The sequence below is a fragment of the Equus caballus genome, chromosome 11 (genome assembly GCF_041296265.1).
Source record: "Equus caballus isolate H_3958 breed thoroughbred chromosome 11, TB-T2T, whole genome shotgun sequence".
Taxonomy (NCBI): Eukaryota; Metazoa; Chordata; class Mammalia; order Perissodactyla; family Equidae; genus Equus; species Equus caballus.
This window is the reverse complement of record NC_091694.1, coordinates 59,417,722-59,442,545: the sequence shown is the minus strand read 5'-3', so window position 1 is coordinate 59,442,545 and position 24,824 is coordinate 59,417,722. Positions and strand designations below refer to the sequence as shown.

At 56.2% G+C, this 24,824-nt stretch overlaps 2 protein-coding genes and 1 non-coding gene across 6 annotated transcripts; all 3 read right to left on the bottom strand.

The window, feature by feature from the left end:
* Nucleotides 1-330: 330 nt before the first annotated feature.
* B9D1 (B9 domain containing 1) lies at nucleotides 331-14,790 on the bottom strand. Of its 4 annotated transcripts, none has more exons than XM_001504884.5 (7): nucleotides 14,411-14,790; nucleotides 12,775-12,843; nucleotides 10,866-10,977; nucleotides 6,235-6,331; nucleotides 4,995-5,057; nucleotides 947-1,014; nucleotides 331-606 (listed from the first exon to the last, which is right to left on the bottom strand). In XM_001504884.5, exons 1-7 carry the CDS (start codon nucleotides 14,471-14,473, stop codon nucleotides 464-466), a joined length of 615 nt encoding a protein of 204 aa, XP_001504934.1. In that variant the 5' UTR covers nucleotides 14,474-14,790; the 3' UTR covers nucleotides 331-463. The 4 variants fall into 4 exon arrangements, with proteins under 4 accessions (XP_001504934.1, XP_005597872.1, XP_023509395.2 ...); XM_005597815.4 differs by having other exon boundaries at nucleotides 4,995-5,087; nucleotides 14,411-14,773; XM_023653627.2 differs by lacking the exon at nucleotides 947-1,014 and having other exon boundaries at nucleotides 4,995-5,087; nucleotides 14,411-14,773.
* Nucleotides 1,974-2,043, bottom strand: MIR1180 (microRNA mir-1180). The gene has a single exon (NR_032897.1). It is a non-coding gene; the product is annotated as a microRNA mir-1180 (primary transcript).
* Nucleotides 14,791-15,254: 464 nt separating the features above from the next.
* LOC102149409 (serine protease 33-like) lies at nucleotides 15,255-17,398 on the bottom strand. Its single transcript, XM_005597994.3, has 3 exons — nucleotides 17,088-17,398; nucleotides 16,352-16,518; nucleotides 15,255-15,714 (listed from the first exon to the last, which is right to left on the bottom strand). Exons 1-3 carry the CDS (start codon nucleotides 17,278-17,280, stop codon nucleotides 15,493-15,495), a joined length of 582 nt encoding a protein of 193 aa, XP_005598051.2. The 5' UTR covers nucleotides 17,281-17,398; the 3' UTR covers nucleotides 15,255-15,492.
* Between the last annotated feature and the right edge of the window lie 7,426 nt (nucleotides 17,399-24,824).

The following is a 24,824-nucleotide window of genomic DNA, read 5'->3' as shown; positions in this document are numbered from 1 at the left end:
AGCACGGCTGCCACGCGTGCCAGGCACCAAGCAGGCGGCCCTGGTTCAGCAGGTCCAGCAGAAGTCCCGAAGCCTCCATGGCAGACGATGCGCTTGTTTTAGGGATGAGCTTGTTGAGGCGCAGAAAAAGCCACACAGCCCCGAGGCGCAGAACCAGCGTGGGGCCAAGGCTCATGTCCTAGTTGGCCGTCTCCCAGCAACTTCCATGCCCTGGGCAGTGCGGGGAGGAGGGCAGGTCCTGGCCCAGCTCAGGAAGGGCTGGAGGCCGGCCTGGAGGCCTGCTCCCACGGAGGGGCTGCTAAGGGGAGAGGAGGCGGCCTGGACCAGCTCTGTGAAGAGGTAACTCTTTATTGTATAAGGTCCCCCTCCCCGCCGGCCGCACTTCAGGCAGACGCTCAGCGGAAGGACAGCCCTGCATTCTCGGAGAGCTGCTCGGCCTGCACAGCGGGCGGTGGAAGGGCCCTCACCGGGGGAGGCCCTGAGGGGGGCTGGGCCCCAAAATGCCATGTGTGTCCGGAGGCCCAGTGTCGTAGCCCAGCTTCCTCATGTCCTTGGTCACCACGTTGAAGAGGAGAGTGACAAAGCCCTGGGAGCGGACACGGGTCACTGGGGACAGAAGGGCAGTGTCAGTCAGGCTGGGGCAGAGAGAGACCCAGGCTGCTCTGGGAATCTCTCAGCCTGTGTTCTCTCCTGTAAAATGGGGACAGCACCCGGCCTGTAACCTCACTGGGAGGTGAAGGGGCTGCAGCAGGGACAGACAGACATGGCAAACCCTCCAACCAGGCCCACATCTGGGAGGTGCTCTGGGAAACTCCTGGGCCCTGCTCCTGCAGGACCAATGCCTACGTGCCTGGCAGATCCCTGGCATCCACCCCATTTCCTGGGGGCCCACATAGTCCCTCCTAGGCCCCAACCTGCCTATGGGAGTGGGGAGATCAAGCTTTACCTTCCCGGCCTTCACCCTGTGCCACCACCTTGGGGTCTGTGTACTCAGGCCGCCGTCCCATGAACCAGCTGGGAAGACAGGAGAACACTGGATGAGCACGGCCCCAGCCTGGGTGTCCCTCAGACCCTGGACCCGGGCTCTCTCCTCGCCTCGGAAGCCAGCAGCCCTCCTCCTACCCCTCCAGCAGGGCCAGGCCCTGGGCAGCCTTCCCACACCCAGGCCCTCTGCTTTCTGCAAGGTGAGGCCGGGTGCGGTGCTGCTGGGCTCCACGGAGGCCCGGGGGGGCTTCTCCAGACCTGTGGTGCTCCGCAGCCCACTCCTCCTCGGCAGGATATCAAGCTTTCCCATGGTGGTCAACCACGGGTTTGATTCACTGAGAATGAAAGCTGAGGGAGATTTCGGGCTGGGGTGGCGTGAGGGCATGGCTTGAACCAGGTGGAAATCCAAGGAAGGTGACAGCAGCTGAGGTCGGCGAGGGGAGTGGGACCTGGGGACAGTGTGACCTCCCCTCCTCCCTGGGAGGGAGGCCCCATCCCAGAGTTCAGCAAGCATCCTTGGTGTGGCAGAGGGCCAGATCTGGGCTCTCCACTTTCCTCTTAACAGTGTGGGATCCAGGACAAGTCACTTCCCGTCTCTGAACCCCAGTGTTCTCAACTGGGATGGGGATAATAATGGTGCCTACCTCATGGGGCTCCCAGGTGAAGGCACTCCGTCCACGGCCACACAAAACATTAACCGTGCTATTTATGGTTTTCACTCTGCAATGCACCTGCAGAGGTGCACGCATCTGCAGGGAGAGACACCGCCATCCAACTCGTCACCCCGGGGAAGTTCCCTGACCCCTGCTGTCTGCCTTCTCTCACAGCAGCCTTGCTCTGTGCATCCCCGCCTTACAGAGGCGGAGAGGAGTCCAGTGACTCACCCAAGGCCATGGTTAGGAAGCAGTGGAGCAGGATGTGCCCATGGCCTCCGGGCTCCAGGCCCCAGGGCGCTGCACCGGGGCAGCTCCTTCGGGAGCAGCAGCCTCGCCTCCGACACACCCACTCGAGCCGGAAACAAACTCGTGCACTATTCCCGGCTGGGTGGGCCAGGCAGACACGGGCTTTGTCCCAGAGCCACCTCCTGGGCCAACAATGTGACCACCTGGGCAGAGCGGGGTGCCAAGAAGGCCTTGTGGCCTCCCATGTGGAAGAGGCGGGGCCCCGTGCCGCTGGAGGTCCCTGCGTTCCTGTAAAAGCTGGCGCCCTGCGGCGCAGCTCCAGCGGTCCAGGAGAGGCCGCCTTCATCGCCCGACGGGCAGGGAGCCGGCCGCGGCTGGGTGAGTCTACCCTGGACCCAACGCCCTGAGGGAGGCGGCGCCACCCGGTGCTGCCCAGGGCAGGGCACCTTCTGGGGCCACTGGGCGCTGGGAGGGAAGCAGGTCTGTCTGTAGGAGGCTCCCGGAGGCCCCGCCCTGAGGACAGGGAGGGGAAACGGGGAACCCAGGTTCCAGCCGGGGCTGGATGGGCATCACCACCTCTCGGCACCTCAGTTCTCCATCTGAGGAGCGTGGCTCTAGCAGGCCGCTGTGAGGACCAAGCCACAGGAACCAGCCACCGTGAGCCTGGCACACCCCAGGTGCAAACACAGGGAGCTACCAGGGCCACTGCATTTCTCTCTGAGGTCGGCGGGTGGGAGGCAAGAGGCAGGCTGTTCAGGGCAGTGCTCCAGGCAGGGGCCCAGGCAGGGGAGGAGCCAGGGGCTGGAGGAAGCAAGGCAGGGGAGGCGGGTGGCAGGAGGGCATAGGTCAGCAGGGCCAGAGAACTTGGGGCCCCGTGGCCTTCCAGTTGAAGGTAACCCTAAATGCAGAGATGAGCCTGAGGAGTTTCTGAAGTTGTGTTTTCAAAAAACGCTTTGTGTTGCTATGTGAAGACTAGCTCGGAGGTGCTGTTGTAGGCTGAACAGCCCCGACGACAGCAGGTCCCAGTCCCTAGAACCTGCGAATGTGACCTTATTTGGAAAAAGGATCCTTGCAGATGTTAATGATCTTAACATGGGAAGATTATCCAGAATTATCCTGGTGGGCCCGAAGTGCCATCACAAGTGTCCTTATGAGAGGCCCAGGGAGATCTGGTACAGGCGGGAGAGGCCATTTGACCAGATGCAGGGACGGAAGTGATGCCGAGCCAAGAAAGGCTGCAGCCACCCAAAGCTGGCAGGGGCGGGAGGATTGGCCCCCAGAGCCTCGGGGCACACCTTGATTTCGGCCTGATGCTGGTTTTGGACTCTGGCCTTCAGAACTATGAGGAAATAAACTTCCGTTGTTTTAAGCCCTCGAATTTGTGGTAATTTGTTACAGTGGCCATGAGAAACTAACACAGGAGCTGAGAGTGGAAATGGGCAGGCCACGTAGGCTGAAGGAGGAGGGCTGGGAGGCAGTGGGAGAGAGCAGAGAAGGGAGCCGTGGAGGGTGCCAGGGAGCGAGGGAGGGACGGATCGGATCAGAGCCACAGGGTCTCTGGGGGAGTGAAGGGGGCTGCCGGAGCTGGTCACTCAGTGGTCTCCACAAACCCATTCTGGGAAGATTTTGTCGATCAAACTGTCTTCACTAATCGGACCTTTCCCCAGTTTCCGTAACCCAAGCACAGGCCGCCTGGCAGTTGAGAGCCCCTCCAGAGGGCGGGAGACGGCCCCTGCACCGAGCCGGCTGTCCCCAGGCATCGGCAAAAACCTTGGCTGCTCGGCAAGCTGAAGTCGAACTTTTCCAGCAATGGACCCTCTCCTCAGTGAGATCGTGCGGCGAGGCCCAAACTCTCCCCTCGGAGCCGCGGGATGTGCGGCTGCATGACTGCCCTGGCCACGACGGCCGTGTGGACTCGCAAAGACCTTAACCTGCCCTGGACCCGCTGATGGCCACTGCCCTCCTTCCCCACTTTCCTGAGAGCCTCGTGCGGTGGATGTTGTCACCTCCAGCTTACACTGGCCCAGGGCATCTGGCTAATAAGCCCGTTCCCATCATGGTGGCCTCCTAGAGCTTCTAGGGGCAACGGGCACTCAAATTGTCCCCTCCCCAGCCTCCACAGCTCAGTGACACTTCTCTGGCTCGGGCCCGACGCTGTCGCTCCACCCAGCAGGCCTCTGGCCAAGTGTCACCCTGATGCTGGCCAGGCCTGCAAGAGACTGCTCGCCAGCGGCTGCCCGGGAACCCAGGTGGTCCTCCGTCTCCCCCTCACCCAGGCCCACTCCCGCCTGACCTGCTGGGGAGCACGGGGGGCTTGCAGCTGAGCTGAGCTGACGGGGGCTTCCATCCCCAAGCCTGAGTCAGTGAGCCAGGGCCCAGCCGGCCCTCCAGCTCCTACGTGGATGTGGCAGAGGGCAAGAGGCCTCAGGGCCAGTCTCCCCGCCATCTGTCCACAAGCACCCCCGCAGGCTGTGTCTCAGCCCCCGCCTCCCTGACATCTCCCCACACTCCCCCTTGCTCACCAGTTATGAGCCACACCCACCTCCTGGCTGCTCCTAACACACTAAGCCTGCGCTCTCCTCAGGGCCTTGCACATGCTGTTCCCTGTGCCTGGAACGTCTCCTCCCAGACCTCCCACGCTGGCCCCTTCCTCCGCTCTGGTCTCTGCTCAGGCGTCACCTCCTTGCAGAGGCTTCCACACGTGAAGGCTTTTAGCAACTGACTGACAGAAGGTACCTATTAGGATTATTGGTATTTTAGGGTGTTTGGTTGTTACTGCTGTACGCTCTCCTATCGCACCTTTGTAATGTCACATTATGTTATGAGCACTTTCCCATCTGACAAGTTTTTCTCTGCTCTGTCTGACTGACCTCTAACAGGGCACAGAGTAAAACTGCATGGCCTTATGCTGCTGGGACCGAAGGGGGCCAGTGACCCTCAGCAACCCCACAGGACCCATTTGTCCGTTTCCATTTGTCCCCAAAAGACGGAGCAGCTTGAAGATCTGGAGAGGTTGCCTGGCACAAATGAGGGGTGGACGTAACATGCTTCCCACCACTCCCACCACATGTCAGGAGGAGGGGCCGGGGTGACGTGTAGAAAACTCACCTTGTAAACTTTTGCAGTTTAGATGTAGATTCTGGGACAAACATGGGGATGGTCCTTTTGTGCCTGAAACAAATGTTTTCACAGACAGACGTGCTGAGTAAGAGAAAAGCGAGGGAGCTTTCTGAGCCTCCAGCAAGCAGAAGCTCTCACGGATCTGGCAGTGCCAAGTCAGTGCCGAGGCCAACCAGTGCAGCCTGCGCTGACCGTGCCCACAGGGCCATGCCAGGCACTAGGGCCCGGAGAGCGCCGTGGACACAGCGGGCCTGGGCCCAACCTTGCAGAGCTCAGAGTCCCATGAGAGTCTTGTTTCTTTTAAAGAGTCGGGAGAATGCTGAGGGTTACAGAAACCAAGCCTGGGGTCCCAACTTACACCATGCACCTCAGATGGCCCCCGCGCTTCTTCAAATGTCCAAGATCTCTGCTATCTTCCAGGCCCCATTTGGATGCCCCTCCTCCAGGAAGCCCCTGACAATTCCCAGGACTGTGGTCACCTGCCCTGGTCCTGTCCCCTCCTCAGAGCCTGGGGTCCTGCCCCTCGCCGCCCTGGTCCCTTCCTCCTGTCCAGGCTCCCCCCGGCATCTGGCACTTTTTCTTTCCACAGTAACTCACAGAGCGCTCAGCGCACCTGCTGTTGCTCCTTCTCCCTCCACCTTCTCTAGACAAACTCCTCAACTTTTAAGGCCAGCTAACCCTGGCCCTCCTCTGTGCCCTGGAACACTGTGCGTCTATACCCTGTCGCTGTGCTCCACAAGAGAATCACGTCTCTCCATCCATGTCTACTACTTGGGGGCTTCTGAGGGCAGGGCCCATGTGATCACACGTGTGTCTGACACAGATGTGTCCTCTGATGTCAGCAGAGCCAGGCCCAGAAGGGGCATCGGTGGGGGCTCACAGGACACTGAGGGAGGGAAGGAGGGAAGGAACGAGCATCTGAACTCCAGACCATAACTGCCGGGAAGCATCTGTAGCTAGACCCAGCCCCTCTCAGGATGTCCCCATGTTCCCTGCCGGGCCCTCCGACACTCCCTCCCACCCCACCTTGTGCTCGGACAGCAGCATTAGCCTCACCCGCTTGGGTCTCCTCCCAGATATGGGCTGCACTCCCACCCCCAAGCCAGCTCAGTCCCTCTGGGGACCCAGGACATTCCCAGCCTAGAGGTGAAGTCTGTCCCCAGAAAAACCCTGCTGAAGGTGCCCAGGTCCCTGGGCCAGCATGGCCGAGCTCAGAGTGAGGACCCACCTGCCGGGCGAGAGAGGCACATGCGCCACCCCGTAGCCTCGAATCACGTCGTTCCCGAACACGTCTGGCCCGTACACGCTGAGCACAATCTGCGGCCCTTGGGAAGGACAAGGCAGGGGTCAGCACATGAGGAAACAGCACAAGGGGAAGGTGCTGGGCAGAGAGCAAGGAGGACGACACTCAAGGCGCCATGGGCGTGGGTGTGATGAAGGGCGAGAGTAGACATGTGCCTGGCACTGCTGCACCAAGCATTTCGGCCAACCCAGGACCCAGGGAGGCGGCGAGGTGGCTGGGGGAGCCAGAATCTGCTGGCCTGGCCCCTTGCTCAGTCTGGATGCCCAGAAGTCACAAGCTCGGATGCTGCCCAATTCAGTCTTTCGACAAACACAGGAAGTGCCTCAGGAGGCCTTATTCATGGCTCGGGGACCCAGCTGCACGCTGAGCAAAGGTCTCACTCTTGGGAGCTTCCTTTCTGATGGAGGCGGACAGACCACACGGGCTCAAGGGCCAGAGAGGAGCTGGTTTTGGGGTGTCTGTGGGAGAGGTCAGAAAGCAAAGGGCTTCCATGCACCTCCCTTTAAAATGTTAACAATTCCACCTGTTCGCTGTTGACATCAAGGCATATTAGGTAATTTCACCTCCGCCAGCATATTCAGGGGACGAATCATTGCCCAGGTGACAGGAGAGGCAGGGAAGCCCAGGGAGGCCCCAGGAGCTGGCCTATCAGGCTCTGATCCTGTGGCCACTAGCACTGGCCTAAGGCAATTACCTCCCCTCTCTGCCCCTCAGTCTCCTCATCTCTGAGCCACCTGGAATAGCCCTTTCCGTCACTACCCCCCAAAGGTAACCGCTACTCTGAATTTTAGGAAGCCACTTATTTTCTAGGGTTTCACCACCAAAGAATGCATCCCAAACACGGCACTTGGTTCTACCGCTGTTTTGAACTTTGTATAAATGGAATCACAGAGTACAAATATTTTTGTATCCAGCTGCTTTTTAAATTGTTTTAAAAGAAATTGTTTTATTGAGGTCACATTGGCTCATAACATTGTGTAACTTCAGGTGTACATGATTCTATTTCAGTTTCTGTATAGACGGCATCGGGTTCACCACCAACAGTCTGGTTTTTACGTCCCCAGACATGTGTGCCCCTCGGCCCCTCTGCCCCCATCTGGCTGCTTTAGTTCAACGTCATCTTCGTGAGTTCATCCAAATCGTCTCACGCACTGGGGTCTGCTTCTTCTCAGTGCTGGACGACACCCTCCTCTGCACGGCCCACGACTTGGCTCGCTCCAGTGCTGATGGACACACGGGTTGTTTCTCCTTGGGGCTCTCACGGATGCGAGGCCACGAGCACTCTGCCACTCTTGTACAAGCTCTCGGTGCACATGTGCACACGTTTCTGTTGGGCACATATCCCAGAAGGGAAGCGCCCAGGGTATGCATATGTTCAGTCTTAAAAGAACACACTGTTTTCCACAGGGGTCGGACGCCCCCACTCCCCCCAGAGTGCCATCTGAGTCCCCACTGCTCTGCACCCTCCTCAAAGCTTGGTGTTCTCAATCCTTCCAATTTGAGCTACTCTGGTGAGTGAGTACTGGCAGCTCGCCTTAGCTTTAACTTGTATTGTCCTTAATTCGAATTGTTCTTACTGAAGTTGAGGCCTTGGCCCATTTCTTGGTCACCTGGACGTCCTCTTGTGAAATGCCTGCTCAATCTTGTGCCCATTTTCCTACTGGATGGTCTTCTTCTCATTGATCTGTAGTATGTGAATGAATTTTGTGGCTTGTCTTTTCACTCTTAATGATGTCTTTTGATGAACAGAAGCCCTTAGTTTTAGCATAGTCAAATTTATGGATCTTCTCCTGTAAGGAGTCCTTTTAAAAGTTCTTCCCTTACCCTGAGAGCTCAGCTCTAGTCTCCCAGGCTATCTTCCTGAGGCTTTACTATTTTGCTTTTCACACTTACATTTATACACCCCTGGGATGGACTTTCGTGAATGCACGACACGAAGCAGGAATCGGGTTTCACTTTTTCGCGCGCATGTCCAATTGTCCCAGCACAGACTCTCGGTCCATCAAACTCTCTCCCCTCCTGCTCTATAGTGCTCCTTGCTCATGAATCCATCATCCACAGGGCTTAGGTCTGTCTTGGGGCCTCTATGGATCTGTTCATCTATCCTTGTGCCAAACTACACTGTCTTAGTTATTGTGCTTTATAATTAAAGTTTCATATCTGGTAGAATAAGTTATATTTCGATATAATTATAAATTATTTTAAAATATTTTGCTTTTCATATAGAACAGCATACATATTTATTTTTACACAGAAAGCAACTGATTTTTTTTTTTTGAGGACGATTAGCCCTGAGCTAACATCTGCTGCTAATCCTCCTCTTTTTGCTGAGGAAGACTGGCCCTGAGCTAACATCTGCGCCCATCTTCCTCTACTTTATACGTGGGACGCCTACCCCAGCATGGCTTGCCAAGTGGTGCCAGATCCGCACCTGGAATCCGAACTGGTGAACCCCAGGCTGCTGAAGTGGAATGTGCGCACTTAACTGCTGCGCCACTGTGCCGGCCCCAACAACTGATTTTTTTTATATTGATCTTATATCTAGCATTCATGCCAATTTATTAATTCTAATAATTTATCTGTAGGTTATTTTGGAAATTCTACATACACAAGTATGTCATCAGTGGATAATGACTTTTTTTTTAAAGGTTGGCACCTGAGCTAATATCTGTAGTCAATCTTCTGTTTTTTCTTCTTCTCCTCAAAGCCCCCCAGTACATAGTCGTACATTCCAGTTGTAGGTCCTTCTAGTTGTGGCATGTGGGACGCCGCCTCAGCATGGCTTGATGAGCGGTGCCATGTCCGCGCCGAGGATCCGAACCGGTCAAACCCTGGGCTGATGAAGTGAAGTGTGCAAACTTAGCCACTTGGCCACAGGGCCGGCCCCTATAATGACACTTTTCTTCCTCCTTTCTAATTCTTTTATTTGTACAATGTTGGTGGTGATAACAAGCATCCTGATCTAAGTCTTTCAATATTTCACTAAAAAAAGTAATGTTTGTTCTAAGTTTTTTATAGATAGCTTTTATCAGATTAAGAATGTTTCCTTCCTTAGTCTGCTAAGTCTTTACCAGGAATGGATGTTGAATCTTATCACTTTTTCTTCATTGACGGGGAGGACCATGACTTTTCTTCTTTTGAATGTGGTGAATCACACTGGTTGATTTTGGATGTGACAGAAGCTTTGTATTGGCGCACGCTCATGATGTAGAATCTTCTCGTATCCTGCTAGATTCAGTTTGCAAACATTTTGTCCAGGAGTTCTGCAACCACGTTCAAGGTCTGGAATGAGCAGGGGCTGCTCTCCTTCCCTTTCTCCCTCCCAGGGCACCGCTCTGTAAGGTCTTGGCCCAAGCTGCCGGGATTTTCCTGACTCTTGTGCCCCCAGCCCAGAGAGGCTGTCAGAAGTCATCAACAGCTCTCGGTCACCTCTGCTGGAATGTGCAGATACCCCTAGGGGAGATGTGAGTAGGGCGACGTCTCTGCACTTCTGTTCTTCTCCTGGATCTTGACCTGGTAAATCTCCACTACTCTGCTAGCTCTCTGATACTTTCAAGCAGTTGTTTGTTGGTTTTGCTTTTTAATGTTTTACTTGCCTGTCCTAGCTGTGCTCAGCAGGAGGAGGTTGGTCTATTACCTAGTGCCCCATTCCAGGAAGCCCACGCAAGTTTCTTACTCATGGATGATGACACTAGGACAGCAGTCTCTGCCCAGGAGGACCACCAGGCAGCCCCTGCTCTAGACCCTCTGCACCCGGTAAGCCTGGGCCCTGGCCACGCACAGCAGACAGGCCCGGACTGTGAAATGAGATGGTCCTGAAATCAAATCCTTGTTCGGCTCCTAGAGGTAAAGCTGAAGGCAAAGGATGTCACTTTGTGGAGTCTCAGTTTCCCAATATGGGAAAAGAAATAGAGAGAAATCTATCCACCAGAAAGGATTGGACAAGCCACATAGGGAGAGTATTCCTAGCCCTCTGGAGCTGACTCCAGGCTTTGCACACAGTAGGCGTCCATTAAGCAAGAGCGAACCACCACCACCAGACAAAGTAGAAAGTAACTACTGAAGCAAGGGAGGCTTTGGGAAGGAGGGCAGTGGTGGGACGTGGGAAGAGTATCCCAGGCGGAGGGACAAGCACGAACCACAGCTCAGAAAAGGGGACCTGAGGGCCTTGCAAAGGAGACGCAGGTGGTTTGGGTTTGGCTGGAGCACAACACGTGACGGGAAGTTGAGAGACATCAGGGTCAGCTCTCCAGCCAGACTGCGCAGCCCTGGACACCAGGCTCTGCCCTTCACAGGCACGGAGCTGTCCAAGGCTTCAGGCTGGGGCCTCACCTCGGTCACGCTGAACTTCCCAAAGGGCACGTGCACAGCGTGCGGATGAAGTGCATGGGAGGAGGAAGCAGGGGAAACGGCCAGGTGGCAAGAAAACGCATGACAAGGCTGGTGCAGGGCCCAGGTGACCGGCAGGGAAGGTCTGAGTGCAGACGGTGGTGGGCAGGGTGAGGCCAAGACTGCCTGGGGCACCTCCCCTCCCTGCAGGGCCCCTGCGGACTCACAGCCGTAGGGGTTGGTGCTTTTAAAGGTGATGTCGATGGGGAAGTTCCACACCAGTGCTCGCCGCACGTCTTGGCTCTTGCACGTGATCTGTGAGATGCCCTCTTCCAGACCCTGTAAGGACAATGACAGTGACAGCTAGCGTCCAAGTTCCAGGCTGCCACACCCCTCCCCTTACCTGGGCAGCAGCTGGCAGGGCTATTTTCTTCACTTTCTTCTGCCAAGACACTAACTTTCACATAAAGGGAACTAAGAGAGAATGGAGCAGCTCCTAGGTCTTCTACCGTTTCAGTTCATTAGAGCGTGACAACCTCCAGAGCCAGCCTGTGCCTGTGCACGAGGTCTCGTCCCCTCGCCTGACTGAAAGGAACGGCTCCAGCACATCGGTGCCCTCTCCTCCATCACCAGTCTTCCCCAGATCGCTCCATCGGCAGATGTGTGTATGCTATCTTCTCGATCACAAGACAAGACTCTCTCGACTACTTCTTCCTCCACCCATCAACCCACTCTCTGTTCCCGTTGACAGCAAATCTTCAAAGAGCTGTCGATGCTCCCCGGCTCCAACTCCTTCTCTGCTCTTCTTTCATGAACCCACTCCAACCTGACTACTGGCCCCCGCTCCACCAGAGAATTTTCGGCAAGTAACACCAGTGACCTCAGCATTGTCATATCTAGGTCACTTCTCTGTCCTCATTTTACGTGGCCCACCAGCAGCATCTGACCACTTCCTGTCACACTTCCTCCACTCGGTTTCCAGGACTCCTCAGGTCTTTGGGTCCTTCCTCCTCACGGCTGGCTCCCGCTCCATCACTCTTGCCAGTTCCTCCTTAGTCTGCTGTGTCCTGTGCTCGGTCTCTGGACACTCGTCTACCTGCACGTGGCATCTCAGTAGTCTCAGGGTTTTCGATGTGGTCTGTGTGCATGATTCCCAAGCATGTGTCTCCAGCCTGGTCCTCGCCTCCAGCCTGAACTCAAGATCAGCATGGCCCCATCCCTACTGCTGACCCTGCATCTTCATTCAGATTCTAGTGGGAACACACGCCAGGCTCGGCTCTGGAGAGTTCTCCCAAATCAGCTCTGTCCACAGTCTTCCCATTGAATGGCAACTCCGCTTCCAAGTGCTCAGGCTACAAAGCTTGGCGTTATTCTTACCTCCTCTTTCTCTCATATCCCACATCTGTCCAGCAGTAAAACCTGTTGGTTCCATCTTCAAAATACACTTGAAATGCAAGCACCTCTCACCACCCCCTCTGCTGCGCCCTGTCCACGCTGCCATCTGCTCTCACCTGCAGACTCTAAGTGGTGACGCTCTCCCTGCCTCGGCCACTGTTCCCCAGTCAACTCTGCATCCCCAGCACCCAGAGGATGAAAAAGGCTCAGAGAGTTTAAATAAGTCGAGCCTCCATTTCCTCAACTGCTGTGAGGATTAAACAAGTGCTCTCCAGACAGTAAAGTGTGGTGCAGGCCAAAGCTGCCATCAGAGGCCCTCTCCTGGGAGGGACAGACTGTTCCTGGGGAAGTCCTGGAAGGAGAGCTCCAGAGTCCTCCCCATGGGCTCAGGAGAGGCCAAACAATAAAAGGACTGGCCCAGAGTGTCTGCAGCTCAGCCACCTCCAGGCTGGCTCTCTGGGGCCTGCCTGCCTGCGCTGTCCACACACTCCTCTTTGCTGCCACGTGCAAGCTCCCAGGATAGGGTATGTGAGTGAGCACGGCCTTGGGAGAGGGGTCAGGGAGCCCACTGGCGGCTGCATTCTCTGCTCCAGCTTTACCAGGAATAAACTCACATCTACAACCCCCCAAACTACCTCTCAACTGGTTGTGAACTGTGAGGGAAGGGGTGTGATGGCCACCTTCAGAAACCCCAATAGTCACGCAGGCTGTGAGTTAGGGAGGCCCAACAGGCCAGCTTACCGCCGTGGGGGCCCAGTCCTGGCCATACACGAAACAGTACTTGCAGTAGAGATCATCGTACTCAGGAAACTGGAAAACAAGCACACACGGGTTCTGTTCACGGGGACTCATGCTGAGGCCAACATGGTGGTGAGCTGATAGGAATTCTGAACATGGCCCCTCGGGTGGGGTTGATGAGACAGCTGGGGATGTGGACACGGAGTGCAGCGGCGGGGCTGGGGCCCGAGATGTGGGAGTCCAAGGGAGAGTCCACGGCTGCTACTGCCCCTGGGCCTTTGCTCAGGCTCTGCCTTCTGTCTGACACGCCCTTCCCATGCCTCCATCTGACAAACTCTTGCTCGTCTTTCAAAACTTACCCTTCAGGGAGCCTGCCCCTGACTTCCAGGCTGTCTTAAGGGCCACCTCCTGGCTCCTTCAGGCCCTCGTACTTCCCTCCATCAAAGTATTGATTGCCTGCATTTATTTCCGTCAACCCCATTAGACTGAGAACAAGAAACAGGTGATACGTTTCTGGGTCCCCAGCGCCTGGCCCAGGGGTGGGCACAGAGATCTAATGGAAGGGTGCTGAGTGAAAGGTCTGAGAACCCAGTGTGCTATCAGGACACAGGATACGCACGGCTGGAGCTGAAAACCTAAAGACAGGGAGGGGCCTAGAGCATCGGGAGGAAAGGAGGGGTGAGGTGGGTGCTGAGAGAAGACACCAAGACGAAGCCCAGCTCAGGGCCCCTAATGGGACAGAACAGAAGAGGGGGAGCCGGTCTTGGGCACTAGGCCAAAGGGGAGGCGGACAGAGTGGGAGTATGGGGCAGCATCCCTGAGGAAACAGGAAGGCAGGAGACACCAGGCCCTGGCAGAGCTTTACCTAAACCATTTCAGTTCATTCTCAGAATAATATAATAATAATAACAACAACAATAATAATAATAAACACCATCTCCAACAGCCTGGAAGGGCAGTCGAGCAAAGCTTTGACGTCAGACAGACCAGGTTTCAAATCCCAGCTTTTTCCCATTTGTCAGTTGGGGATGCCAGTAACACCTACTTCACAGGGCTGTGAGGATTGCATGAGCAGTGCTGAGCATGGAGTTTGGCGTATATTTTACGTGCCATATGTCTTAAATATTTTACATATATATAATGGTTCTTATAAAGTGTAGGGTGATGGAGAGGAGTCCATCTGACAGACACACCCTCCCTGGATCATTCCAGGCCACCACCGTCCTTGGATCACATTAACCAAGTCATTCTAACCCAAATTCAAGGACCCGAAAGTTGAGTGCGGGGCACTCCCTGCGCCGGGGGCTCAAGCACTGAGGATCAGGCCCTGAGCGCCAGCCAAGCCTCGGCTCCTCCCGCTACACCCGCGTTGGGCTCCTGGCCGTGGCTCAACAAAGCAGACACGATCCGAGCCAGGAGCCACGGGCTTGGCTGAGTGTGGCCTCGGTACTAGCTGAGGCTCTCGAGGTCTGTTCCACACCCGCACATCCGGGATAAGGATTCCCAGCCACCTCGCAAATGCTGGTCCCCTCCCCGGCCTAACCCAGGGAGAGAGGCTCGGGGGAATGACGCGTCTCTCGGGGGCCACGCAGCAGCCCGGAGGTGCAGGACGGGCCCCGGCGGGGTCCAGGCCGCTCACCTGGGCGCTCTCCACCTGTCCGTTGACCATGAGCAGGAAGACGCTGGGACCCGCGGCCGCCATGGCAGGCTCAGGACGGGGAGGAGACCCAGCTGCGCGCGCGTTGCTAAGAGGCGCCGGCTGCCCTGGAAACAGACGGCGCGCCGCGCGGGACACGTTTTCTGGACGCGGGGGGCCTCAGCGAAGGCGCGTGCGTGCGAGAGGGGGTGCGCAGGCGCAGTCGCGGCGGCCTGCGGGCGGGCGGAGCCCAGTGTTCCCACGCCTCTCGGGGACGCCGGGCCCTGTCCGCGCGAGGCCCGGGCTCGGCCGTGGGCCCATCGTGGAGAACGCGGCCCCGCCCGATCCGGTTACGCCCGCGGGAGTGCGTGCTCCCGGACTCCGCCCTGCTCCGCCCCGAAGCGCGGCGGCACCGACAGCCGTCCGCCGCGAGAGGCCGCTGTGGCGCCGGGGGGAGGGCGCGGCGGGGGCCCGCAGGCCGGGCTGGGAGCGCGGAGGCCTGGGCGCGCGGCTCTGCGGCGTCTGCGGGAGCAGCGCTGTGCGTCGGGTCAAGGGGATGCTCCCTTGTGGCCTTTGAGACCCTCGTCCCCGAGAAAGTGTAATGAACAAACTTGGGCGGGACCAAAGAATCCTGAAGTTCAAGCCGCCGCTCCTCAAAGTGAAGCGGGAAACTGAGGCTCAGGGAGGGGCAGCGCTGGTCTCCTAGTCACCCAGCCGTCGGGGGAAGAGTGACAGAGCCCACGGCTCTGTCAGGACACTTCAAATGACACTCCCTGGCCGCCGCAGTAGGTCACGGCTTCTATTAACACGTGGATCTGGTTCCTCTTAGCACTCGCCACGGTTCGTATTTGCGTATTTATTATTGCCATATCTAGCCTCCATGAGCACAGGGGCCGCGCTGATCTGGAGTCCTGGTTGCCTGGCGCATCGTAAGCAGTGGTAACGGCTTGTTGAGTGAGTGAATGATTGAATATACCTTCACTACACAAAAAGGGAAGCAGACTCAGAGAGGGGAGGTGACTGGGACTCAGTCACAGCAGCAGGTGAGTAACTGAGCCAGGATTCAAACCCAGGACTCCAGAGGCTCACTGCCTCCTCTTCCTGGTCTTGAGCAAGATCAGAGGGCACTTCTTAGCCAACGTGTAGAAGGTGGCGTTAGAGACCTTCTCTCTGATCCAGGAACGGAAGGGATACACAGGCATGTAGACTTCAGGGAGGCGGGTCCCCAAGCAGGGACTCCAGGTCATCACACCCTGCAGCAACCAGTTTCTGCCTTGGGAACAGACCAGGGGGGCCCCATCAGACACCTGTGCAGGAGAGAGAAGGCGGGGGGTCACAGCCAGCCTGGACACCACCGGAGGTGAGCAGAGATGCCTGATTAGGGGAGGGCACTGTGCAGCCAGGGTTCACACCACTGATGGGCGAGGCTGAGGCTGGGGAGGCCGAATGGGTGGGAGCCCAAGTGCGACATACGCAGTTCTGGCAGGGTTGTCCACCTCACCAGGGACTCGGTCATACCCCCTCCTCACCCCTCACAGGCTCTCTTTCCGGTTAAAACGCTTCCTCCCACAAATTCTACCACCTCGCCCAACTCTTTCCTCCTTGTGGCTTTTGAGGCTCAGTATTACACCAAAGTCAGTTTTCAACAAAATGCTTGCAATTATCAAATAACCAGGGGGCACCCAGTAGTTTAAAACCTGGCTGTGTCAAAGGCTGCCTCACATTCAAACAGGACCTAAAGGGGGAGTCTCCCCAGCAGCCTGGAAACTCTGGGGTGGCCATCAGGGCTGCAGCTAAGCCAGTTCTCTGGGTGTTGTGGGATGAGAGACCCCAGGGGGGTGGGAGGGTGACCAGGCCCAGCTCTCCCAGGTTTAGTGGCATTAGGAAGGACTGTGGGGGAGGGTGCATCTCGATGCCTGCCTGGGGCAGGGCTGAAATCCTTACCACCAGTTTGGAGTAGCTGTAGGGGAGCCTGGTGCACTGGGAGCCCTTGGGCAGGCTGACCTTCAGGTTGGGACAGTCAGGTTGGAGGCGAAAGGCATCTTTGCAGGAGCTGACGTCCAGCGGTTCCAGCGGGACACTGTGCAGCTCTTTCGGTGGGATGTAGGGATCTGCATGTGGGGCGGGGTGGGGGAGGGGGCATACCCTTAGGCGAGACCCACATACTGCAGATTTGCACCAGTCCTGCCCTGCTGGTTATTAACATACTGCAAGGCTTCGTCCCTGCCTCAAAGCCTCAAGTCTCCCCCCCAACCCCCGCACCCCCAACCCCCTCCTGGGGCTCCAGTCCTCCCTGACACTCCCCACCCCCAGCTCCTTCTTAGTGCAGCTCCATCCTCCGTTAGACTCTTGAAGTCCTCTCAAGGAAGCTTCAAGCCTACTGAGATCTGGGACACACTGCAGTCCTGGAGGGGGCGGGGAGAGTGCCCAGTGCCAGCCATTGAGCTGGTGGGGCTGGAAGCTGACTCAGGCACAGCAAGGTGTCAGTGCCCGCCCTCTGCCCTGCCCATGGTGCTCACCAGGCAGCTGGCCAGAGCTTGGTGGCTCTCTGGGGCTCAGGGACTCTGGGGATTACTTCCTCTGCAGGGTCCCAGCTCCACCCTGGCTGTCACGTCTGCCTTGCCCAGTCCAGCGTCCCCCGCTGCCCTCAGCCATCCCAGGGATCTGCTCCCATCCTCACCAAAATCAAGATCAAACCCCTGGGCCCAGCAGAGCTGCGGCCAGGGGGAAGGCTGGGGGCTAGTGGCCAGAGACACAGGCTGCACTGCACTGCTGAGAGATGGTGGCCTTTCCAGCCGGGCCAGGGCCAGGCCACCAGGCCCAGAGCCCTCGGGCCCTCCTGGGGACAGGAGCAGCTCCTCCACGCTGGACATGCTCTCGCAAGCATCCAGTGCCAGCCGATTTGCGCCCAGGGTCACGCTGAAGAGGGACGAAGGCCAGCTGTGGAGAGCTGAAGGTGGTGAGTCTGGGGGCCTCTCTCCCGGAGCCCCTCTCCACCCCTCGCCCTGGCCCCTGCATCTACCTGCCAAAGCAGCTGGCGCCTGTGAGCACCCACTCTGGGGAGATGAGGGCTCCCTCGCAGCGGTACCTGGTGTCCAGGAAGATGCTTGCCTGCCAAGGCCATGTGGCTGGGCCCTTCCTGCTGTAGGCCTCCGCTGGCATGGGCCCTGCACCGCCGGAGATTGAGTCTTCACAGCCCAGCTCTGGGGCCTGGGATCCTGCCGTTCATCTCTGTCCTATCTGACCCCCGTCTTTCCACCCAGGCCCCTACTGACCTGCAGCCCCAGCTCCCACTGCTCACCCTCCAGCTTGAAACCAAGCCACTGGCAGTGGAGTCCAGCATGGCCTGGAGAGAGCTCTTGAACCTCTCAGAGTGCCCGTTTCCTCATCATGCCCAGGAAGGCATTGTGAAGATTAGATATGATAGTATATGTCAGATACTCAGAATGGACTGAAGCTCCATATGTTTTTAGCTATTCTTACTAAAGGTAGCTCTTGGTATACTCATGCTTCTTTATGCCTCCAGGATTGCACATGCTTTCTCTCTACCTAGTGTATCATACCCTACCTTCTCCACCTAGAGAACTCCTATTCAGCCTTCAAAGCCCACCTTTGTGGAGTCTTCTTTGATCTCCTCTTCTCATTCCCCTATAATCCACCCCCTGGGAAGATTTCCTGCCCAGAAGCTCATTATATGTGGGTGTCCAGCTCCGCTTGCTTTTCTGTCAAGATAGGGAACTCACTTATTACTAAGGCGACTGGGCCTCCTTTAGCTGCCCTGCCCTGTAAATCTTGTTCTACCCTCTGGATCTTCAAAGGTCAGTCCCCATCCACATGGAGCTCCTCTCTGCAGACTAGACATCCCCGCTGCCTGTCCCCTGCGCCCAGGTTCCTGTTGCTCGAACCCAAGTCTGGGTTACCATCTTTAAGAGACCTGGACTCAACCCTCAAGGGATGGGCGCCCCGCTCTGCAACAGCTCCCTCCCTTCCCCTCTGCTCCTCACCGAACAGCAGCGGCAGCAGCAGCAGCAGCATTGGGAGAGGGGCCCTGGGTCTCACACCACTGGATCTGGCCGCTGCCTTGTCAGCCCAGGAAATTTAACCTCTCCATGCGCCCTCCCTACCGCCCCATAAGGCCCAAGTCACTGGGCAAAGGGGGACCGGCCTGGGGAAGAGGAAGCTGCCGAGGTAGGAGCCGGCGTCCTGCCCACAGACCCTGGCCCTCCTGCTCAGACAGGCAGGGGCTCTGGCCCTGCCCTGCCTCCCGTCTGAGAGGAGGGGCGGAGCGGCCAACTGCAACAGGAGTCCAGCCACCGTCCCTCGCTCCACCCCCACGAGGCTCTGCAGCCCCTACTGCAGGGCTCCTCCCAGCCCCTCCCCAGGAGCCCTGGGGCCAGGTCCTTTCCCAGGGCAGTCAAGGCTTAGAGAAGTGAGGAAGGGACTTGCCAAGGTCACAGGGCGTTGGAAGCAGTTGGAACCGGGGTCTCTGTGACTCCAGGTCTCCAGATGGCTTCTCTCACAGCCCTCATGGATCTTTCTTCCCGGCTCAGCCTCTCAGCAATCCCGGGGAGGCCACGCCAGGAACGCCTGACCATTCTCTGTGGACTGCGACACAGGCCAGGCCCATGGCTGAATTTTACAAGTGACACAAAGCCGAGGCCCTTTGTGGCCTGTTGGGTCCCTCTGGCCCCTCCTGCTGCTGGCCCACGTCCACCTGCTCCTCAGCCTCACAGTACTGGGTGCCTGCACACACACCACCTTCTTAAAAATTGTATGGATTTACTTTTTATTGAGGTAGAATTCACAGGACCGAAAACCAGCCCTTCTTACGAGTACAGTTCAGTGGCCTTCAGTGTATCACGTTGTCTTTGCACGTGCTGTGCCTTCACATTTGGGAGATCCCTTCCACCTTCTCTGCCTAAAAGCTTCTTTTTGAACTTCAAGATCCAGACAGATGTCCCTCCCCTCCAGGCTGCCTGTTTTCTGGCCCCCATGTTGGTCCAGGGGTTCTCTCTGGGCCCCTCGGTCACAGCCCTACCATGAAGAGGCTGTGGTCTGACTCGGTCTCCCCAAGCGCATCAGAGCTCCCTGAGCACCCATGGAAGGCGGGCGCATTGGAGTCACTCACTAAATGCTTGTCGAATGACTGCGTGAGTGACTGAAGAAGTGAGAGGAGGTCTTTGGGAGACACTTTGAGGGGCCCCGGAGCCTTGTGGGCCAGGCTGAGCCCTCAGGTTCCAGCTGGAGGGAGGCTCTAGACTCGGGGAAGGAGAGAAGAGTCAGGGACCCCGGCCTCCAGCAGTACAACAGAATAACCAGGTCTGGGTCTGAGGCACAGCTCGAGATAGGGTGCAGGGCCCTCCGTTCCCATCTCCAGCGTATCTCCAACCTGGTGTGTCACCCTGGGCAAGTCATCGCGTTGCTCTGGGCCTCAAGGTCTACCTTAGTAAGAGAAAGGCATTGCCTGGACTATCTCATTCTCCTGTTAAGTCATTTGTAGGGCTAGGGGAATCCCTGGCCTCTCCAAACCTGCCTCGGGGGCGGGGCCTGCTCTCTGTACCCCTGAAGCTCGAGGGAGGAAGTGCCTGGAGCGGCTTCTTCCAGGAGGTAACCAGCAGAGGGAGCGGTAGAGAAGTGAGTCAGGCAGCCCGGGTTCCAGCGCAGACTCTGCCCCTCGCTAGCTGTGTGACTGACCTCAGGCTGAGCGCTTAACTTGTTTGAGTCTCAGTTTCCAGGAAAATGGGGGTCATAAAACCTCTACCTAGCAGGGCTCGGTAAGTGGCAGCAACGGTCTCCACAGTGAAGATGATGACGTGATTGGAGTCCAGCTTGCTTGTAGACAGACAAGTTGAATTGCTGGCCAAATTCTGGAAAACACTGTAGGTCTTTAAAAGCTACTCATCATTAATCCAGTGGATACAAACTCAATGTCAGTGAAAGCCAGGCGGATGAGTGAGGCATGCCAGGAGATCACTCACTGGGCACGTGGCATGGCAGTTAGGCTGCATGTAACAGAAAACTTGGCAAGGCCTTAAATACATAGGGGTCATTTGTCTCAAACATCAAGACAGTCCAGAACTGACAGCGTGGCTCACTTATGCCAACAGGGACCCAGGGTCCTTCTGTCTTATTGTTCTACCTTCTTAGCATGTGGTTTTTGTCCTCATGACCACAAGATGGCTGAGTCAGTGCCAAGTATAGCACCATATTCTAGGCAGAGGAAGGGGGCAGAAGCCATGGGGGTTCCTGGCAAGACTTTATGTAGGACCAGACATCCTACACAAACCACTGATTGCATGGGGACTTTCCTACACACCCCGTTAGCCAAAAATGAGTCATGGGGACACTTCCAGCTGCAAAGGAGTCGGGGAACTTGGGCATTTTTGTTCCCAGGCTCCATACGATAGGACAGCAAGGGAAAAGGCAGTTAGAATGAGTGTTGAGTTAGCCACTTCTTCCCTTCCATGAAGAACCATGCTTCTGTCAATCTTAGCAAACATATCTCCACATCTAGCTTTTGTTTTCCTCCTCTGTTGAAAGATATAGCTACTAGAAGTACTTCTCTGCTTTAAGAAAACATGGCAGTTCAGGCATAGAAATAATCAAGGGAATAATGGGGCACGCTCAGCACCAGGCAGCTGTTGAGGATGGGGTGGTATTTAAAATCTGAATAACTCATATGGCATGGGCACCAACCAAGCTGATCAGATGTCCAATTGATCAAAACGTATGCCCAACCAGTTGGCATGGATGCCTGCCAACGGGCCTGACGGCTGCATGCCAGCAGAAGAGCAGCCCAGGTTAACACCCCAGCAGAAGAGCAGCCCTGGTTGTAGGCATTTGGGTCCACACGTGCCTGAACTTCTGCTGCTTAACGAACAGCTAGGAAATCTCCATGTTTCCTTGAGATCTCCTAATTTTGCCATGTTGGGTGAGTTTTTAGGTGACACTATGTAGGTCACAGAAAGACCACTTGCGGCTGTTGATAGGTAATCCCTCAACTTTGGGTCCTGCTGCGGCATAGGCGTGGCCTGACTAGCTTGTGGGAGGGGGTGGCCGTGCCGGTCGCTCTCCATGGTCCTGGACAGATGGTTCCTTCCTCTGAGACACCACTGCATCCCAGGATCTCAGGAATTACAGACCAGGGGAGAGACAGATGGGGAAGGGAAGGGACACAGCGGTCCAGGAGCGGCAGACGAGGCTTCCTGAGAATAGAGACTGCTGAGAACTAGGAGAATTCAGAGTGACATCATTTTTAATGGACTAAAGTCACCAAGGCTGGGAAAAGAGACAACAGAAGGAGGATTTTTAAAAAAGTGTCCCAGATAAGATAAAGCCATGTAACTGTCTCCACGCAGTAGTCACGGAGAATCTAAGTGGAGATTGCATCGTCAAAGTGACTTCCTCAGTTTTCTTTTCTACCTGATCAAAATTGGTGATTTTTAAAAATGCTGTTGCAGAATAAACAGAACCATGCGTTATGTTTTTACACCATATGTAGCTGATTGTAAGTACTTTTGGCAGTTCTAGATGTTTCTTTCTAATAGTTACAAAGTTTTTTCCCCTCTGAGAAATGGTGGGGTGGGTGGGTGGGTGGGGTTCCTGGTGGTACATTCTAGGGCCTGTAGATTGCAAGTGCTCTCCCTCTACTCAGCTATGTGGTCCCCACAATAGCCCAGGAGGTGGAAGTTAATGGCTACCTCACAGGGGACAGAACCACCAGGCTCAGAGATGGAGAGAGCCTCACCAAGGTTGCACAGCAAAGTGGGAGTGGAGCTGGACTAGAGCCTGTGTTTGTATCTGGCTGGCTCCTGCAGGAGGAGTGGCCTCAGTGGGAGATGGGGGTAGAAGGAACGAGCACTTGGATGGGACTCTTGCAGATGTCTTGAATCGGCCCACTGAAGCATAAAAAATGACCATCAAGGTCGTGAGAGCCACCTTCCTGAGCCTAGAATTACCACTCACTCAGGTATTTACTGAGCACCTGCTGTGTACCAGACACTCTGCCAGGTGCTCGGGGTGACGCTGAAGACAAGACAGACACAGCTCCTGCCCTCGTGGAGTTCACTTTCTGGTGGGGGACACAAACGAGTAAACAGATGTTCAGAATAATTTAAGACAATTGTAAGCGCTATGAAGAAAAAAATAAAGCAGCATAAATGGCTGAAGAGTGATGGGGCAAGTGTTATGCGGATGGGTGCAGAAGGAAGGCCTCTCTGACGAGGAGACTTTGAACAAAGTCCCACAAGAAGTGAAGGCTTGAGTCATGCATAGATCTGGGGGTGACTACTTGCAGACGCAGAGCACAGGAAGTGCAAAGGCCCTGAGGTGGACAATGCTTGGGGAACAGAGAGGCAGACTGGAGCCGGCTCACACTGGCTTGCACTGACTCATAAGAGAGAACTGTGTACAGCTCTGCCTTCAGTGGCATCACGTTAGTAGCTTGAAATCAGCCATAAGGGGAATGTTTACACCATGGAAACTGGCAAATGCTAACATCAGGGCTCTCGATTTTTTATAAATCTTTTTTTTCAGAGAACCACTTTACCAGCACACCACTGCGGGTAGGGGATGGGGCGGGAGAGCTCACCAGGCCCAGATAACCCAGGGCCTCAGAGTGGCGGGAGGGTTTTGAGCTGAGGAGGTAGGTGAAGTGACCTGGGTGTCAACAGAATCTCTCTGGCCACCGTGTGGGGAAGAGACCACAGGGGCTGGGACAAAGTTGGGTGGCCAGTGAGGAGGCGGGTGTGGCCATCTGGGTAGGGTTGTCATATTAGGAAATGAAAGTACAGGGTGCATGCAATATCGGATATAACGGATATAAAATGATCCGTTGTCTATCTGAAATTCAAACTTAACTGGGCATCCTGTGTTTTACCCGGCAGCCTACCTGTAGGTGCCAGGAGAGAGAAGGCGGAGGTCCATGACTGCCCCCACAGGCTCGCCACTCAGACAGGGCTCACCCGGCCGCTGGGAGGGAGTCTTCCCCATGGCCGTTCCCTCCTCCTGGGGTGTTCCAAGCAGGACCCTACCACCCCTCCCAGCCTCCACCCACGCCGACCCAGGACCTGCAGATGCCCCTCAGCCATTTCCTCCAGCCTTTTCCAGAAGATCTGAGGGAAACTGGGTAGGGGTCTGGTCACAGAGAGGCGAGAGGGATGGTCTCACAGGAAACCAGATGAGCCGGAGTCACCACCACACACTGAACTTGGCCTCAGGCCTCAGAGAAGCTGGTCCCTTCACCGACTGCCACCTCCTCCATCTCCCTTCCATCCTTGGTGAGCAGGGCCATGCAGGTAATGAGTCTCTCCCGTGGGATGGGGAAGTTATTGCAGAGACACCATCCGATCCGTTTTTTTTTGAGGAAGATTAGCCCTGAGCTAACTACTGCCAATCCTCCTCTTTTTTTTTGCTGAGGAAGATTGGCCCTGAGCTAACATCCATTCCCATCTTCCTCTACTTTATAGGTGGGACGCCTACCACAGCATGGCTTTTGCCAAGCGGTGCCATGTCCACACCCGGGATCCGAACCAGCGAACCGCAGGCCACCGAGAAGCGGAACGTGGGAACTTAACTGCTGGGCCACCGGGACGGCCCCAATCCATGTTTTTTGAAGGATCCCTCTGGGTGCTGTGCAGGGAACAGGTTACAGAAGCAAGAGAGGACGCCAAGAGGACAGCAGGAGGTGACTGCAATAGTCCCGGTGAGAAACGATCGTAGCTGAAACTAGGCAGCTAGCAGTAAAAATGGTGCTTCTCCAACACTGTCTCCCCTAGTCACTCTGCTCCGGCTATAGCTTCCTCACACATGCCATGCATACCCATGCCTCAGGGCCTTTGCACTTGCTGTTCCCTCTGCCTGATGCTTTTCCCTCACATCTCCACAGGGCTCACTCCCTCTCCTCCTTCAAATCCTTACTCTGATGTCACCATCTCTATCTGGCCTTCTCTGACCATTCTATTTAAAATTATAATCACCTCCCTCATCAGCACTTTTCACCTCCATCACCTGCTCTCTTTTTCTGCATGGTGCCTCTCACCTTCTAAGACGCTGTGTAATTGAGTCGACTTATTTTATTGCTCTCTCTCAACCGAACTCTAAGCTCCTCCAGGGCAGGGATTTGCGTCTGTCTCGCCCACTGTCTAATCCCCAGCACCTGGAACAGTGCCGAGCGCGTAGTAGGCACTCAGTCTTGTTGGGTGAGTGGCTAAAGCTCTGGATTTGGGCCTGCTCTGGACGCCCAAGTAGGTTGGAGTGGTAGATCAGGGGTGAGGGCGAGGGCGAGCGCGGGGTCGTGGGTGACCCCCAGCTGCCTGGCCTGGAAGGAGGTGCCATTTGCTGAGAGGAGGCACCTGGGGCGGGGGGTTGGCGAGCGTGGTACTGGCCACAGGAATTGGAGGGCTTGTGGGAATCCTCA

Coding starts and splice junctions, on each gene's coding strand:
- LOC102149409 (XM_005597994.3), bottom strand. CDS start 17,280: ATGTCCAGCGTGGAGGAGCTGCTCCTGTCCCCAGGAGGGCCCGAGGGC. Junction 16,519..17,087: donor GGGGTTTGATCTTGATTTTG/GTGAGGATGGGA, acceptor CCCCACATGCAG/ATCCCTACATCCCACCGAAA. Junction 15,715..16,351: donor ACAGCTACTCCAAACTGGTG/GTAAGGATTTCA, acceptor TCTCCTGCACAG/GTGTCTGATGGGGCCCCCCT.
- B9D1 (XM_005597815.4), bottom strand. CDS start 14,473: ATGGCGGCCGCGGGTCCCAGCGTCTTCCTGCTCATGGTCAACGGACAG. Junction 6,332..10,865: donor AAGCACCAACCCCTACGGCT/GTGAGTCCGCAG, acceptor GTCCTTCCCAAG/GGCCGCAGATTGTGCTCAGC. Junction 1,015..4,994: donor AAACTGCAAAAGTTTACAAG/GTGAGTTTTCTA, acceptor CTGTCTTCCCAG/CTGGTTCATGGGACGGCGGC.